The sequence below is a fragment of the Mustela lutreola genome, chromosome 12 (genome assembly GCF_030435805.1).
Source record: "Mustela lutreola isolate mMusLut2 chromosome 12, mMusLut2.pri, whole genome shotgun sequence".
In the NCBI taxonomy this organism is placed as follows: Eukaryota; Metazoa; Chordata; class Mammalia; order Carnivora; family Mustelidae; genus Mustela; species Mustela lutreola.
In genome coordinates, this window is record NC_081301.1 from 9,642,175 (window position 1) to 9,661,204 (window position 19,030).

General features: G+C 39.0%; 1 protein-coding gene across 6 annotated transcripts in view; it reads right to left on the bottom strand.

The window, feature by feature from the left end:
* GAPVD1 (GTPase activating protein and VPS9 domains 1) overlaps positions 1-19,030 on the bottom strand; it is a 79,541-nt gene that overhangs the window by 29,789 nt on the left and 30,722 nt on the right. For 3 of the 6 annotated variants that reach the window (XM_059143547.1, XM_059143544.1, XM_059143549.1), the window contains exons 2-9: positions 17,178-17,395; positions 14,817-15,660; positions 11,609-11,695; positions 10,088-10,222; positions 9,753-9,942; positions 5,573-5,733; positions 3,429-3,558; positions 1,829-1,954 (exon numbers count right to left, since the gene is read on the bottom strand). In XM_059143547.1, the coding sequence (XP_058999530.1) occupies positions 1,829-1,954; positions 3,429-3,558; positions 5,573-5,733; positions 9,753-9,942; positions 10,088-10,222; positions 11,609-11,695; positions 14,817-15,660; positions 17,178-17,362 (1,858 nt within the window). In that variant the 5' untranslated portion in view covers positions 17,363-17,395. The remainder of the gene's footprint in view (positions 1-1,828; positions 1,955-3,428; positions 3,559-5,572; positions 5,734-9,752; positions 9,943-10,087; positions 10,223-11,608; positions 11,696-14,816; positions 15,661-17,177; positions 17,396-19,030) is intronic. The other 3 variants (XM_059143548.1, XM_059143546.1, XM_059143545.1) reach the window with 2 other exon arrangements.

The window sequence follows — 19,030 nt, forward strand, 5'->3', positions numbered from 1 at the left end:
GAACAAGCTTAAGCTAGCCCACTGGTGGATGAGGGACCACAGGGAACAAAGCAAAGGCCATTCCAGAGCAGCCACGTCCTCACTGAACAACCGTCCCCCAACTAAGACTGGCAGAGCTCCCTTCCCAAGAGCCGGTGACTGCAAATACATGAGTCAGTCTAGTCAAAATCAGAACCACCCAGCTGACCCACAGACCTGAGAGCACAAATAAATGTTTGTTGTCTTAAGTCACTAAGTTTTGAGGTGGTTTGTTACATAGCAATTACTCCAGCAATAATGAACTGATAGAAAAATATTTTTTTCATTTGCCTTGAATACATTCCCCTGATACTAGAGTTTTCTCTCTTCCCTGGACTAATGAGTAAAATAGTCTGTAATTTGTCTCAATTTATTAACCTCATGTTCACAAAATGGAGACACCAACCACCTACATCAGAATCACCTAGAGGGCTTGTTAAGTGATATTCTTTCAACTTCTGTCTTAAGCTATTATTTTAGGTTTCTTTCTTATTTGCAGAAAATTTAATCCTAACTAATATGACAAACTAGTCCAGGAAAATATACTACTACTTTTATTCAAGCCACACATATCCCAACTGGCAATGCTCTTTTCCTTTCTGAAAATGAACTGCACAAGGATTCCTAGAAATGAGACATGGGAAATGGCTTTCAGTTTCCCAGGTTATTTTGATGCGCACGCAGGTCTCAGAATATTGCCTCTGACCCAGCTGATCTGCAATCTGCCATCAACACTCCCTTGAAGTCCACCAGTGATCTTTAAATCAACAAATCCAAAGAACTTTTTCAAATTCATCTTCCTAAAGCACAACAGGGATCCGTCTACTTTTCAGTCCTGACCCCATGTCATTCCCCTACTTGGCAGTTCCCGAGTTAAGTACTATGGTTTCCCACTTCCCTGACCTGCTTGTACTATTCTATTCCTTCACCTAGAATGCCCCATCTTTAGTTTCTGCCAATGCAATGCGAGCCGGGCTTTAAGGCTAGCATTTTCCTCCACTAAGTTTTTTCCTACACTTCTAACCACCTGTATCTCCCACTCAGAATCGCCAAGGCCCTTTTATAACACTTTCAGACATTTGTATACCATCCTCTCCCTATTCCAAGTGCCTTTAACCCCAAATATTTATCTTTGTCTCCCTTAAAATTTCAGTATTACAGAATTGAAATGCCAAATATTATAGAATTCAAGCTGAATTGCTCTATGTAACTTAAGCCTAAAATAATTCATTTACCAACTAAGTATTTTTTTTTAAGATTTTATTTATTTATTTGTAAAAGACTTTTATTTATTTATTTATTTAACAGACAGATCACAAGTAGGCAGAGAGGCAGGCAGAGAGAGAGAGGAGGAAGCAGGCTCCCCACTGAACAGAGAGCCCGACGTGGAGCTCGATCCCAGGACCCTGGGATCATGACCTGAGCCTAAGGCAGAGGCTTTAACCCACTGAGCCACCCAGGCGCCCCTTATTTATTTATCTGACAGAGATCACAAGTAGGCAGAGAGGCAGGCAGAAAAAGAGGGAGAAGCAGGCTTCCTGCTGAGCAGACAGCTCCATCCCAGGACCATGGGATCATCACCTGAGCCAAAGGCAGAGGCTTATTAACCCGATGAGCCACCCAGGCGCCCCCCAACTAAACATTTTTAACTGAAAAAATTTTGAATAAATGCAAGTTTTCTGGTCATTATATAAGCAACCTACACTTATTCTTTCACCGAACACAGCCAACTGACATGGAAACATGTAGTTTATCCTGCAGCCGGGCAAATTCTTTGCTACTTGAACAAATGTGTTCAACTTCACTTTACCTTGTTCATGCTCTAATAGCTGGAGAGCTTCAACTCCATTACTCCCAGAAGGTCCTGCTCCAAGTTCTGATACAGACTCTCCTTCCAGGTCTAGAGAGGACACTGAATTAGAGCGATTTGATGGACCTAGAGAAATGTTTATACTGTGAGTACGTTTTTTAAGTCACAAGCCACCATGCAACTTTTCATGCCTTGGTAACAGACTGAAAACTGAATAAGGTGCATTTATTTATTTCTATGTATATATTTATTTTAGAGAGAGAAAGTATGCGAGCATGGGGCACAGGGAGAAGCAGAGGGAGAGAAAATCTCAAACAGACTCCCGCTAAGCACGGAGCCAGATGTGGGGCTCGATACCAGAAAGGCTCCACGTCCAGCATGGAGGCTAACATGGGGCACAATCTAATGACCCTGAGATCATGACCTAAGTCAAAATCAAGAGTGGGATGTTTAACCAACGAAGCCACCCAGGTGTCAGGGTGCTTTTAATACTGCATCTGTACCTTAAAAATACACATACCCTTTAAGCCAGCAATTGTACTTCTAGGAATTTATCCTAGGAAACAACTAAAAAATTCACCTAACATTGCTTGTCGAAGGGCTTTTAATAATGCTTGGAAAGTAAAAACAATCTATATGTTTAATCATACAAGAATGTTTAAATAAATTATGCCCACTTTAAGTTAAAGAAAAAACCATTAAGAACCTAAGTTATTTAAGAAAGGGAAGTGTCCCCGCTAGACTGTTAAACAAAAAAGGGTTACAAAACAACATAAACCTACTCTTGCTATAAATAAACCAAAATGCTGCTATTAATAGAATGGTACGGCGCCTGGGCGACTCAGTCAGTTAAGCATCCAACTCTTGATCTCAGCTCAGGTTGTGATCCTGGGTCAAAAGTTCAAGCCCCCAAAAAGTAGAACAGTGAAATTACAATGATTCAATTTCATTTCTGCATTTTCTAGAATGAATGTACATTACTTCTGTTCTAAAAAGTCAGAGAAAAAGGAAAAATTATATTTTGCTTAAAATGATAGTAAACTCAACTTTCTTCATTAAAAAAAGTTTGTCCTCATACATGAAATGACAAAATCTCACTACACAATCTACAGTTTTAATTTTCTACTGTTATTCCCATTTCCACTGTATCTTCCTACTTCATAAAGATGTGTATGTGAATAAAGAAATACAGAACATTTAAGGTATACACAACATCCTAAAATACTAGTAAGTCCATTTCTCCCATTCAGACATGCACTCTATCCCTCTAAAGGAGCTTCATAAGCTTTGGGATACCTTAATTAATACTAGAGAAACTTGGCATTACTCAAGTCTCAATAAAGACCTTTATCTTCCCCATTTTATATGATCAAAGGTCTCTTGCAATCTTTTTCTTTTTAAATTATTTTCTTGCAATCTTAGTTTATTCCAGAAACAATCCTTATAGCCAACTCTTCAAGATTATTAGAGGAAAATTTCATTACTCTCCTCAGGGAGAGGAACAGATGGTATAATTATAATTTTTAAGGCTCCTTTAAAGATCAGAAGACAAAAGTATTACTTGAATCACATTAACTCTTTGAATGAAGTAACCCTTCACCTTCAGATATTCCTTCCAGATTATCACTGCAGAGGGAAAAGCGCAAGGTTTTATCAGGTTTACCGTGGAGTTTGTTTTCATCGACAGGGACATCTCCTTGTCCTCCATCCGAAAGTTGCATGTTTAAGACCTGAAAAATAAAATGCCACTGGCTTATCAGAACTGAGAGGTTACTGATATGAAAACAGAACAAAGTAAATGCATATTTAAGTTCTTCTTAATCTTAAATTTTCATTTTTAACAAAAAACCCACATACGGCTCTATGCTGGGTGTAGAGACAAGCGCTTAAGATTCTCTCGCTCCTGGGGCATCTGGATGGCTCTGTCGGTTAAGCATCTACCTTGGCTCAGGCCATGATCTCAGGGTGCTAAAATCGAGCCCCATGTCAGCCCCATGTTCAGCGGGAGTCTGCCTCTCCTTCTGCCTCTGCCCCTTCTCCCCTCCCCCTGCTTGTGCTTTCTGTCTCTCAAATAAATAAAATCTTTTAAAAAAAGATTCTCTTTCCCTCCCTTTGCGCCGTCCCCTACCCTCCCACTCAAACAAATAAGTAAAAATAGAATTATTTTCCTATCTGCTTGAAATTAAATGCAGATGTAAAATTTTACATTTTGTATTTTTAAGATAACTTGGATCTTTAAACTCACAGTGAGCAATGTACAAAGAATCTTCAGGAAGAAAATCTATCTAAAGGCCTAGAGAACGGTAAGGTTAACAGCAAACAAAAGGCTCATACCACAAGGAAGAGATTACCCTGCACAGGAATGCAGGCTGCTGCCTTCAGGACTGCCAGAGCTGGGAACCCGGGGAAGGTTACGCAGGGAAGGTAAAACGCCACAGCTCCCTATCTGAAATGCAGCAGTTGCTTTTCCTCATCTAACATTCCCCATATGTTTTAAGTTTATTACATTCTAGAGTTCCTAAAAAGTTGATTCTGACAGTTTTTGCCAGTTCATTTGTGTGTGTGTGTGTGTGTGTGTGTGTCTATGGCCATTTGTGTGTGTGTGTGTCTTCTGGCCAAGTCCAGAACTCTTTCCTAAGGGTCATGGCACAGATCCAAACACAGCTGTACCAACCACTATCATCACTTCATTGACCACTGTAACTAGTCCCTTTATCCCAAGTCATGAATAGGTTTTCTTGACTAATAAGCAGTCCCTGTTGAGTATAAAATGATGGTTCTTTTTGATTTCTTCATTCTTTTTGCCTCTGTTCCAAGCTCTTCTATATACGAATATCTTAAAAGTGATGCCCACACCCCAAGTCCATTTCTTCAAAATATTTTCTTTTCTTAGTTTTCTTTCTTTCTTTCTTTCTTTATTATTATTTTTTTTAAGATTTTATTTATTTATTTGACAGAGAGAAATCACAAGTAGATGGAGAGGCAGGCAGAGAGAGAGAGAGGGAAGCAGGCTCCCTGCTGAGCAGAGAGCCCGATGCGGGACCCGATCCCAGGACCCCAAGATCATGACCTGAGCCGAAGGCAGCGGCTTAAACCACTGAGCCACCCAGGCGCCCTCTTAGTTTTCTTTTCAATTCTGTCTACCATTTCTTTCTAACTGACCAAAAAACAGAGTATTTCTAAACAATGTCTGGCTCGGGCGCCTGGGTGGCTCAGTGGGTTAAGCCACTGTCTTCGGCTCAGGTCATGATCTCAGGGTCCTGGGATCAAGTCCCGCATCGGGCTCTCTGCTCAGCAGGGAGCCTTCTTCCCTTCCTCTCTCTCTGCCTGCCTCTCTGCCTACTTGTGATCTCTTTCTGTCAAATAAATAAATAAAAATCTTTAAAAAAAAAAAAAAAGTCTGGCTCTTTAAAGCAGGGATACCACTAGTATATCATCAGAAAGAAAAGAAACAAAAAAACATTTCCTACAGGTCAATGGAAAAGTCTTTTCAATTTCCATACTACAATTTCCTCACTTCCTGTCTCTAAGACTATGAGGAAAATTCCTTTCGGTGTAGCCCTAATCACCAATGATTGTACTATCAATGCATTAATGTGAAAGGCCCCCAGAACTGTTCACAGGGAGTTTGGCAATTAATGCACTCATAGAAGCAAGAGACCATGAATTAGAGAAAAAAAAAAAAAAAGAACCTAATTCCTTAATATTGATGGCTCTAAGTTAAATGTAACAATACATTCATACCTCATTTTCTGACATCATCCCTGGAGTGAGCTGGGGACCTGTCCCTAAGGAAATGACCAACACCTCTTCTGGCTGTACTTCCTGGATGGTTTCTTGAGATGATCCTTCATGGTCCATATGTAAGTCCATTAGCACATTGGTGCGGCTTCTACTTCGAGCTGCTAATAAAAAATTTTTCAAATATAATTTAGAGAACAAGACAAGATGAAGAAAATGGTACAGTAAATACAAAAATGTATCTTCTAGGACTTTGCGCATGCACAAAAAAAAAGAGTGGAGAATATGAATTTTTTTTAAAAACCCTACAACTTCCCAGTTACTCTACTAATGAGTGACATAGATTCTCCTTCAAAACTGAAACAATAGGAGCGCCTGGGTGGCTCAGTGGGTTAAAGCCTCTGCTTTCGGCTCAGGTCATGATCCCAGGGTCCTAGGATTGAGCCCCACATCGGGCTCTCTGCTCAGCAGGGAGCCTGCTTCCTTCTCTCTGTCTGCCTCTCTGCCTAATTGTGATCTCTGTCTGTCAAATAAATAAATAAATCTTTAAAAAAAAAAAAAAAACTGAAACAATAGTCTATGTGCACCTGACAGTGAGCGACACACAGATGAGCGCACCTGCAGGAACAGCAAACACATCTCAAAGACTTGGGGGGACAAGAAGAGCACTGCCTTATTTCTTATCAAGATACCGTCTACTATTTCTCCTATGATTTAACTGCCACCGAACTCATAAGCGTCAGAAAATTTCCCATAGCAACCTTTTAGCCATATAAAGTAATATATGCTAATTGGACAACCACTGACAAAATCATAATCAGTTTTTTAAAACATGCTGATTTTCCTGAAATGTACTAATTTCTTTCCAAAAATGCAGAAAAAAAAAGACTTCCCTATGTTTGAATATTAAGTTTCCCTTCTGCTTTATAGAAACATTCTAAATTAATGAAAAATCTAATTACTTGGGGGAGCCCTTTTCTGTAAGTAAACAAGTTTGTTTGTTTGTTTTTAAACAAGTTTTAACCTTTAAGTAAAAACAAGTAATACTTTTTTTCTAAAATAACCATCCCACACACATTACAAGAACTTTTGGATTCTGAAAGATTTATAGTTTGACAATTTCTCTATGAGTTTAAGTCTTCTGTGGTAAGTTTCAAATTTCTTTCAGAGGGCAATAAAATTCAGTATAACTGAAATCCCAAATACAAATTCTACTTTGGTACAAAATAATCAAAAGTACAGAAATAAAGCAAAACCACTAAAAATAACAAATGTCTTTCAACTTCACTTTGAGTGAAAGCTGACCTACTTCAAGACAAATATAAAGAATTCCCTTGGGGTCCCCGGGGGTTCAGTTGGCTGAGCTTCTGACTCTTGGTTTCTTGGTTTTGGCTTAGGTCATGATCTCAGGACTGTGGGATAAAGCCCCATGTCAAGTTCCGCGCTCATCGGAGAGTCTGCTTGAGATTCTTTCCTCTCTGCTCTTCCCCCCATGTGTGCATGCATTCTCCCTCTCTAATAAATAAATCTTTAAAAAATGAGAGGGAATATGAAGAGTCCCCTACACAATGCTGTAGATCTGTTCATCAATTGCTCTTACTTTCAAAATCCAGAGCACACTTCAATTTCCAAAAGTTGAACCCAGGCTCACTCCCACCTTTATCTGCTAACCCTCCCGCACTGCCTTCTCCTGAACTGGAAACTTAAATTCTACTTCATGAATAACTACATGAATCTTGAGCAACAAACTTTATAATTTATAAAAATGCAAGTAACCAAAATCCATGTAGCAATTTACATAAAGCAAAAGCAACATGCATATGGAGCACATTTTCATATACTATTTTTTAAATGAAAGTTACATAAGAAGAGGAAGAACAGCCTATTACCCACCAAATGGGGTTACTAGAGTAATATGAGCAGTAAGATTGGTGGCTGAGGAATCCCAGGCAATGATGGCTGCTAACTGTTGTCCTGGGTTGCGAAAGCATTAAACAGAAAGAAAATCAACTCTCTGAAATAATGGACACATTTTTTTAAAAATATGAAATAAATTCAATGGCCAGGTCATAGGACTATACGAACTAACAGTGCAAACAACTGAAATTTACTTTTCATTATACCCATACTTAATGATACTTCCAGATGACAAGAAGTGAAAGAACTAACAAACAGGAGTGAATAATGGAGGGGAAAAAAAAATCCCTGATTTACTAAGAATCATTTAATTCTTCATGTTAAAAAAATGCCAACAGTGGGTGCCTGGGTGGCTCAGTTAGTTAAGCAACTACCTTTGGCTCAGGCCATGATCTTGGGAGTCCCAGGATCAAAACCAAAATCAAGCTTCCTGCTGGGTGGGGGGTCTGTTTCTCCCTCTGACCTGTCCCTCCCATGCTCTCTCTCTCTCTCTCTCTCTCTCTCAAATAAATAAATAAATAATCTTTTAAAAAGAGAAAAGTACAAACAAGCTTTAATATTAAAAATAACTGTGAGTTCAGAGCCAAAAAAAAATAATAATAAATAAATAAATAAATAACTGTGGGGGCGCCTGGGTGGCTCAGTGGGTTAAAACCTCTGCCTTCGGTTCAGGTCATGGTCTCAGGGTCCTGGGATTAAGCCCCGCATCGGGCTCTCTGCTTAGCAGGGAGCCTGCTTCCTCCTCTCTCTCTCTGCCTACCTGTGATCTCTATCTGTCAAATAAATAAATAAAATCTTAAAAACATAATAATAACTGTGTGTTGGGCACCTGGGTGGCTAGTAGGTTAAATGCCCAACTCTTGATTTCGGTTCAGCTTATGATCTCATATCAGGCCCACACTCAGTGAGGACTCTGCTTATCTCCCTCTCCCTCTGCCTCCTGCCTTGCTTGTGTGCTCCCACTCCCTCTTTCTCTAAAATAAATTTTAAAATATTTTTTAAAAATCACTGAGTGTCAAACTTCATCCTTTTCTATTTTTAATTCTGAAAACTGGTATTTTGGGATGACGAAAGCCAAAGATTTGAAGAACATGTTGCCATATTTTTGTTGATGATATTATTTCGTATTATGTTAAATGTAAGATGGATTAATTTTAAGAAACTGTCAGTTCTTAACAAATCAGCTCATAGAAGCTTAAAAATGAAATCCCGTTCTTCAAAATGTGTAAAATAAAGTAACTATTCATATTCACTAACTGGTGCTGAGCTCCTCATTTTCATTAAAAAATTGGCACTAAAACACTGTTCCCTTGGCTTAAACACTCTTTCTCTCCCTCTCTGGTCTATTTTGTCTAACTCCCACTCATCCTTCAAGAAAAAGTATAAGCTTCACTGTCTCCAGGATCTTCTCCCGACACCATCACCGCCCAGCCAACATGGGTGCCCCATAAACCTCCATGCACACTTATCTCCATCAAACACAGTATAATGACGGCAACTGGACTCCTCTCACTCTCCCCAGTTAGACGACCAGCAACTACCAGAGCAACAGCATATCCTAATGGTCTTTGTATCCCCGGTGTCTAACAAGGTGCACCCCCCATGCAGGATAGTGATTATACCTACTCTTTTTGCATGAATTAAATGAAACAACATCTATAAAATGCTCATCCAGAGTCTGGTACAGAGTACATGGTAATGTTCAGTGTGTGTGTGTGTGTGTGCGTGTGTGTGGGTAACAGATGTTTACTAAGTGAATAAAACATAATTAAACCCAATTCTTAAATAAGCTTGACAAAATAAAATGAAATCTTTGTTTTATAAAATAACAGATACCTTAGCTCCTTGACAAAAATTATTAATAATAATAACAATGGAAAAATTATAACTGTATTTTCATATTTACCAACAGAAACCTCTAAGTTATTATTTTCTTGTATTATTTAGAACTTCGAAGAAATGACAGGGCTATATATTTCAAATGACACTTCCAATTTTTCCTAAAAAAGTTACTAAAATATGAACAAAATATACTGTAGGTGGCATGATCTCAATTAATTGTGAAAAGTACATCTAGATAAAGCTAAAACCTACTTATAAACCTTAACTGGTACAATTTTTAAAAATTATATTGGTATCAGTAAACACAAAGAGAAAGGCTTTCCCAAATTATTTAAAACCATATTCCAAAACACTGAGCGGTATTAAAGGCCAATTAAAAACACTAAATTTAAGGGAAAGCCCGAATATGAGAAATGCTCTTTACCTATAGGCAATCGATTCTTTTTATTTGCTGGAGTGGTTGCTGGAGACAGCTGAGGAGTATTATACGGGGTCATTTCCAAACTGCTGCTTTTTCCCGGCTTTGCCTGGGGCAGGTTTGCCAATAAATTGTCAAGAGCCATCCTATCTTCTCTCAGCTGATCTCCAGACATCACACTCTTCATAAAATTCACCTGGCAAAGGTAAAAGGACATTAGCTAGTGAGATCCATTTTTCACACACAGTATCTATGTCTCACACAATGTACTCATCTATGACTCTGCCCATGCTTAGATAAATGACTTTTGAGAAAATCCTATTAAAGAATAAGGCCATTACCAGAGTAATAAGCTGACTATACGTTATATAAACCACAGTTCTGCTCAATCCTTCCAGAAGATTAACGGAGGACATTGGAGGGGTCTCCACTGCACGGCCCCCAATCACAACATCAAGAAAGGCAGCAACACAGCTCTGTTAAACAGGAAAAGATCACAATGAAATATTTCCTCTTTTAAATAAGGGAACAAAATTTCTAATTAAGGTAGACAAGCGCACAAAAAGTTTTTCTTCTTGAAAATTATATTAAACCCAACGATGAAAAAATTAAATTCTTTTGAATTGACACAGAATTGTCTCCATGAAATTCTGGTACATGAAACAAACATGACGCAGAACAGTCCACACTACCCTACCATTTGTGAAAAGAGGGGGCTGGGGTGACTGGGAAAACATATGTAAGAATTTGCTTGTATACATATAAATCTCTTGAAGAAAACATGAAAAACTGAGAACATCAAGAACCTTCTGGGGAGGAAATAAAGGTTAGAGATCAGAGGTAAAGTGGAATTTCACTATATAACCTCTGAATTTTAAATAAGGCTGAATATACAAACTACTCAAATATGATTAAAATCTAATTTAACTGAATAATGCCATAAAACATATTTATGAAATACACTTAAAATTATATAATTATTACTGATTTGCTTTAGTGCTTTTTTTAAACTAAGCTATCTATTTATTTAAAGATTTATTCATCCATTTTAGAGAGAGCGAGTGTATGCACGAGCACACACGCACTCAGTGGGGAGGGACAGAGGAGAGAAACAAAGAAAGAATCTAAAGCAGATTCCCAGCTGAGTGCAGAGCCTGACCTGGGCCAATCTCAGGACCCTAAGACCATGATCCAAACAGAATCCAAGAGTCAGACACTCAACCAAATGAGCAACCTTATTTATTTAAGACTTTTTTTTTTTTTTAAAGTAATCTCTACACCCAGGAAACATGGGCAGCTCATCGGACTCCTCATTTCTGCTCTGGTAAGGATCTTGAGGTCACAGGATTGAGCACCATGTGGGGCTCTGCACTTAGCATGGAGTCTGCTTGAAATTCTTTCCTCCTCCCCCTCTCTCTGCTCCTCCCTCTGCCTGCATGTGCACACTCCCTCTCTCTAAAATAAATAAATGAATAAATAAAATATTTAAAGTAATCTCTGCATCCTACGTGGGGCTGGAACTCTAACCCCAAGATCAAGAATTGCGTGTTCTACCAACTGAGCAAGCCAGGCTCCTTATCAAATTTTTAAAATAAAATAATCTTAATAGCTCTTTGGCTCTCATTACAGTGACATCTCCTCAACAGTTTAACAAGTAAGAATTAGTAATCTTTACTGACATCTTCCTTTAAATGCTACTAATCCAACACTGTATTCTCTATAGCTATACTAAGCATAACTGAAAAGAATAGTTTATTCTCAATAAATTAAAGGACAAGACTTAATAAAGACAACAGTTAAGTTAACTAATACTTTGGGAATATTTTCTATAAACAGTATTTCTCCTAAGATAGTATTCTTACTTTATCAAATTTTCCAAGGCTGCTCTTTGTCCGGGGATCTCCTTCTTCAGAGCCGGTCATTGCCAACTGCTGCAAAAGGCGGCCAACCTGCAACCCAAAGCAGTGGTCGGGAGACGTGGGCTATAGATACTTAGAAATCGTTCTCTATGAAAGTGCTTTCATTCTAGTCTAAAAAGCTGTTTCATAATAATAGTTATACCATCTGACCAGGCATGCAAAGTAGGGTCCCAAATTAAATGTGTATCTTCTCTACATCAGCTTTTACTATATTTAGATGAAGAGTCATAGACAATAGAAAATTTTACTTTAACATTACATTGACGATATAAAATAAAAATAAAACACCTTTGTTTATGATATTATACTTTTCATACATTTAGATATTTTAAAATTCACTTGCAAAACTTGATTCAAATTATCTAAATGAAGTTACTATTAAGTACATTTCCCTTTAGAGTTCACAAAATACTTAAGGTAGAATTTTTTTTCTAGATTTAAAAAATCCTACTGAACAGAGCTGCTTGGAAAGTAAATGTTAATTCACACAGCAGGTTCCTTACTGGTAAAAGAGAACTGTTAATTTACTCTTACTTTTTTCCTTATGATTTATTTATTTATTTATTGCAGAGGAGGCAGAAGGGACAGAGGGAGAGAGAGAATCTCATGCAGACTCCCCACTCAGCATGGAGCCCAACATGGGGCTCCATCTGATAAACCTAAGATACTGACCTGAGCCAAAATTAAGAGTTGGATACTTATCATCTGAGCCACCCAGGCGACCCTAATCTACTCTCTTTAAAGACACTTTGGGGGAAGCTAATACCATACAGTATCATCTTAATATCTGGTATAATTCCCTTTTTTACTCATTTTGACAATAAGTGATTCAATCTCTACTAGAATGATAAAAATAAAAACCTAGAACTACACTATATTAAGAATAAATTTAGTGTTTCAAAGATGATAAAAATCTTTTAGTTTTACTTCAGGGATTTTTATATAGTTAATTGCTAAACATAACATAACAGAAATGACCATGGGAAAAAAAAGCTTGTCGTTAAAAAAAAATCATCCAAAGATATATTCTAAATAAACTCAGTTTTTTCTTCATAGTATTTCTGGGGGACAGGATATGATTAAAAGATTCCCTTAAGAAATAATAACATGGGGCACCTGGGTGGCTCAGTAGGTTGGGGGACTGCCTTTGGCTCAGGTCATAATTCCAGAGTCCCAGGATCGAGTCTCGCATTGGGCTTCAAACTGTGCGGAGTCTGTTTTTCCCTCTGGCCTTCTCCCCTCTCATGCTCTCTCTCAAATAAAAATAAATAAAATCTTCAAAAAAGAAAAAAGAAATAATAACATGGAGGTGCATGAGTGGCTTAGTCAGTTAAGCATCTGACTCTTGATTTCGGCTTAGTTCATATCTCAGGGTTGTGAGATCCAGCCCTATGTCAGGCTCTACACTGGGCATGGAGCATGCTTAGGATTCTCTTTCTCGCCCCCTCCCTCCGCCCCTCCCCCCCTCTCAAAAATAAATAAATGAATAAATAAATAAATAACAAGATTTCAGTAGTTCTCATGATAAAGGGGAAAAAACTGCTAACATAAATCCAAAACTCCTCTTTCTGGAACTCTGAGGACCAGAAAAATTTCAATTTCAAAATTTAAAGATTTTAGAAAGGTCGAATCGTGCACACATATAACATAGGCAGTATTAAGGGAAGCATCCTGTAATCAAATGTATTCACCATTTCTGCAGCAAAACCTGAGTATTCATTAGCCCTAAAAGGAATAACTAGCAGTGATAAACAGTCTCATGTTAGTTTAGGTCATGTTTTGCTACCAAACAATGTATAAAAGATAATGCATAAATATTTCCAATCACCCTGGTTTTGAAATCATGGTAAAGAGATGGTGGCCCTGTTCTAGAAAATCTAATCAACTAGGGGTGCCTGGGTAGTTAAGTTGGTTAAGTGTCTGCCCTCAGAGTCCCAGGATAAAGCCCCACAGCAGGCTCCCTGCTCCGCAGGAAGTCTGCTTCTCCCTCTTCTTCTGTTCCTCCCCCAACTTGTGCTCTCACACACTGTTTCTCAAATAAAAAAAAGAAAAGAGTAAAAACTAACACAAGGGGCACTTGGATGGCTCAGTCGGTTAGGAGTCTGACTCGTGGTTTTGGCTCAGGTAATGATCTCAGAGTCCTGGGATCAGGCCCCATATTGGGATCCAAGCTCAGTGGGGAGTCTGCTCGAGGATTTCTCTCCTTCTCCTGCCCCTCCCCTCACTCTCCCTTTCTCTTTAAAATAAATAAATAAATGTTTACACAGGAAAAACTAACAAAATATATTTTTTAGGACTGTATTTGTTTGACACAGAGAGAGAGAGAAAGAGAGAGCAAGCATAAGCAGGTAGAGTAGCAGGCAGAGGGACAGGGAGAAGCAGGCTCCCTGCAGAGCAGAAAGTCCAATGCGGGGCTTGATCCCAGAACCCTGAGGGATCACGACCTGAGCCAAAGGCAGATGCTTACCAGACTGAAACAGGTGCCCCCAAAACTAATATTTTATGACAATGGTATTTTTAATCCCAATTTAACTGCTTTTTTAAATTTTTTTAAATTTATTTCAGAGAGAGAAAGAGTGAGAGAGAGAGTGTGTGTGTGTGTGTGTGTGTGTGCACAAGGGGGTGGGGGGAGGGCAAAGGAAGAGACTCTCAAGCAGATGCCCCGCTGAGAGTGGAATTAGACCGTGGAGACAAAGGCAGGGCTCCATCCTACAACCCTGAGATCACGACCTGAGCTAAAACCAAGAGTGGGACACTCAACTGACTGAGCCACCTAGGTGCCCCGCAACTGCTTTTATTTCTTAAGAAGCAAATATTTAGGGGCACCTGGGTGGGCTCAGTCGTTAAGTGCCTGCCTTCTGCTCAGGTCATGATCCCAGGGTCCTGGGAACAGAGCCCCACATCAGGATCCCTGCTCGGCGGGAAGCCTGCTTCTCCCTCTCCCGCTGCCCCCCTGTGTTCCCTCTCATGCTGTGTCACTGTCAAATAAATAAATTAAAATCTTTAAAAAAAAAAAAAAAAAGAAAGAAATATTTAAGCCAGTTTGAGGAAACAGAATAGTAAGAATGTAAACATATTGCCATCGTATTTTGTTCACACCCCACTACTCATTCAACCAACTTTCAACTGAATGCCACATTAAAAAGCGTACCTGCATCAGATTAAATCTTGCTACCTCATTAATAGGAGCATCAGAAATTATTCCATACTGTTCTGGATTGACAACTGCGGGACAAATGAAGCAGGCCAAGAGGAGATCAGTACACATTGCCCTGACCTCCCCAACTTCCAGTCTGTCTACACAGGAGAGGGTTTTGTACATCTGTGACACAATCCACCTCAAACTATGTGGAAAGCAGTACGTGTTCTGTTTGAGATAACCAATAAACTTGTTCACCAGAGCCACCAGTTTGGCCTCATTGGAATCTACCATCTCTTGAACCTTTTGCCTGAATCTCTCTGAGCCTTTCTCTCCAAAGAGCTTTTCCTGTTGTAATGGGGAGAACCTATCGATCAGCTTGTTTGGATCTGTCTCCAGGTGGTCTTCATCTTCAACAAGCAGCTGCATGATTGGCTCATGTAAAGTGGCTGTGAGGAAAAGTTTGGCGGAAAACAGTCCTTCAGAAAAAAGTTTAAATAAGATGCTGAAGGCACAGGTTCCTCTCCTCAAAAGTCTCCTGGGGTTGTCACTTTCTTTAAGTTCAAATTCAATCAAGTATCTCAAAACCTGAAGGAGGTAGCTTTCATCTTCTTGCATGATGCAGTTGCCATAAAGGGAGGTAAAAACTGTGTATATAACACTTTGTGTGTTCTCCTGATTCAGCTTCTCCCCAGCAACCAAAGAGGAGGCAATAAGACGAGGATTTTCCCTTAATCGACTCAAGAATTCTCCATAAGCAGTCTCCTGAAATCCCAATTGCTTGTATCCATCAACAAACTGTGTATCTTCCAAAATCTTGGCATGTTGGCAACATTCAGCAGGGGAAGCTTCAGCACTAAAAAATGAGCAAACAAGCAAAACAATAAAAATCAATAACAATAATACGGTACCACTGAAACATGGAAATGTAGACTGATTATAGTCCTGGTAATGAGATCATTCCGAACTGCTCAAATCTTTCAGCCGACCAACACCTGAACATGCGAAGAAAGGAGAAAACCGAAAAGTACAAAGGAGGACAAATTCCTCCTAGTTCATCAGGTTCAATGAAAAATATAAAAAAATAACCATTATTCCGACTTCTGTTATGAAAGATCAGCCCTGCTTTTTTTCAGCTTCACATAAATGGAATCATACTTCTCTGCATCTGCCTCGTTTTCTCAAATTTATACCTCACCACCACTCTTCTTAGAGCTAAAAACTGGTTCCTTTTTTTTTTTTTTTTTTTTTTTTAAAGATTTTATTTATTTATTTGACAGAGGGAGATCACAAGTAGGCAGAGAGGCAGGCAGAGAGAGAGAGGAGGAAGCAGGCTCCCCACTGAGCAGAGAGCCCGATGCGGGACTCGATCCCAGGACCCCGAGATCATGACCTGAGCCGAAGGCAGCGGCCCAACCCACTGAGCCACCCAGGCGCCCTAAAAACTGGTTCCTGAAGCAACAGAATAAGATATTAACACAGTGAAAAAGAGGTTTCTAAAAGCGAGAGGTAGATATACAGGAAGATATACAGAATCAAAACATGGAAATACACACAGTTGACCCTTGAACAATGTGGGGATTAGGCGCACTGACCTGCCTATGCAGTGGAAAATACTTGCATAACTTTTGACTCCCCAAACATTTAACTGCTAATAGACTTCTGTTGACCAGAAGCCTTACAGATAATATACTCGATTAACACATATTTCATATATGTATTATATACAGTATTCTTACAATAAAGTATGCTAGACAAAAGAAAATATTAAGAAAATCATAAGAGAAAAATACATTTATAGTATTCTATCGAAAAAATCCCTGTATAAGTGGACCCACAGGGTCAAATCAGTGTTTAAGGGCCAATTGTATATTAAATAATACCAGGAGAAAAGGGGTGCCTGACTGGCTGAACTGGTGCAGCATATGACCCTTGATCTCAGGGTTGTTTGAGCCCCATGCTGGGTATAGAGATTACTCAAAAAAATTTTTTAATCTTAATATAATAATAATCATAGAAAAGTAGAGGGGCGCCTGGCTGGTTCGTGGGTAGAGCATGTGACTCTTGATCTCAGGGTCATGAGTTCAAGCCCCACATTGGGTATGGAGCCTACTTAGAAAAAAACACAAGATAATTTACTCTCAGCAAAATAAAAGGTTATCATACAAAGATACAAATTAAGTGGTGTGGTACAAAATATTAATGCTTAAGTTATAATTCTCTAAAAAGGCCTTAATTAACAGACAAAATAGGCAAAGACTCACCTTAATGTTGATTCAAACTATCTGAAAGCATACACTTTGTTGGAAATAGATTCATTTATTTATAGTTAGCACAGAAAAAATTAAACATCTCAAAACCAGTTTTTTTTACCTGGTTATGATAAGCCGATCCAAATTAATTCTCTGCTGCTTAGCAATCCATGCTGTACGATACAACTTTTCAGCTGTCTTAAGGACATCTGCATTGAGCCTCTGAATGAGCTGTTTCTCAGAGTTCACATATAAGCGTTCCTGCTTAAGGTGATGGGCCAAGGTGTGAATATCCAGCTTCACCATCTTCAAATGTGGAGAAGGTACAAAGGCTGATCACTAAGAGTAAAAAGGTTTAAAAACTTAGACTATTTTCCCAAAATCAAAAGGGATAAGAGAATACATTAAGAATTAGGGTACATTTAGTACTATGATTAACTCTAATTTTAAAATAATCTATATATTTTTTGCAGAAGCATTACAGGTTCAAGATAGAAAAACTGGTAAATACAGATAAGGGGGGGAAAAAAAAGCTCCTAGTAAGAAGGCCACTGCTCAGAGACAGCCACAGTAAAAATTTGTGTATTCCCTTCAAGTCTAGTATCTATTTATTAGCACTAGAGTTTCTTTGACTGCTCCCTTTTACACTGCCATCAGTCAACTTAACCTGTTGACTTGATCTTCAAAATACATCTCCAATCTACTTCTCACCACCACGTTCATCATCCTCTCTCATCCAAAGGTCTATAACCACTTCATAACTGATCGCCCTGCTTCCTTTCTTGTACTACTTGAGTCTGTTCTCTACATAGCGTAGAGTACCCTTTAAACTTAAGTTAGATCACCTTATTTCCTTACTAGAAACCATTCAAAGGTTTATATTACATTTAGAATGAAATCTAAAGGTCCTACATGATCTGCCCCTGGCTACTTCTCCAACCTCATCTCCTACCATTCTACCCTTGCTCACAGAGCTCCAGACACACTGGCTTCCTTGCTTAAGAGGCCAAGCATGCCGCTTCCTCAAAGCTTCTTGCATCTGATGATCCCTCTGTCTGGAAGGCTGTTCCTCCAGGTATCTTTGCATGGCAAGTACCCTTACTTAACTCAGGTCTCTCTGTTCAAATGGCTACTTAGAAAGGCCTTCTCAGGTAACTCCTAAAATAGAAACTATCACTTCCTATTCCCTTTTCTGGCCTTTTTAAAAAGTACTTGCCTCTGTCTAGCATTATACTACAGATACCTACTTGCATGTTCACTATGGTTAAAGTATGGCTCCCACACTAAAAGGTAAGGGCCAGGGGTGCCTGGGTGGCTCAGTGGGTTAAAGCCTCTGCCTTCGGCTCAGGTCATGATCTCAGGGTCCTGGGATCGAGCCCCACATCAGGCTCTCTGCTCAGCAAGGAGCCTGCTTCCGCCTCTCTCTCTCTCTGCCTGCCTCTCTGCCTACTTGTGACCTCTGTCTGTCAAATAAATAAAATCTTAAAAAAAAAAAAAAAAAAAGGGTAAGGGCCACCAGGGAGGAGTATGGCTTCTCTGTTTTATTTACTCACAGCTGCAATTTCAGCGCTGAGCAGAGCACCTGATTCATAGCAAGAATGGAAAAAATATTTGCCAAAGGAATGAATGAAATCACACAAATCTTGTTTACCTAGTAGTTAAACAAACTGATAGAAATAGCACACATATTTTAAGCATTGTTATTTAAGCTATACCTGTGAACCTAGAATGCCTGCCAGACCACACTTTTTTTTTTTTTTTTTAAGAGGTCCAACAGGATCTGAGCTGAAGGCAAATGCTTAACTGACTGGGCCACCCAGGCACTCCTGTTTTTAGATATTTTTAAAGTTTCTTATTTTAATGAACTACTGAAGACTAAGAACATAGATTTTACCACCTAACCTGAATCTTACTGCTTTCAAAACCACTTTCTTGGGGCACTTGGGTGGTGCTGTCAGTTGAGCACCCAGCTCT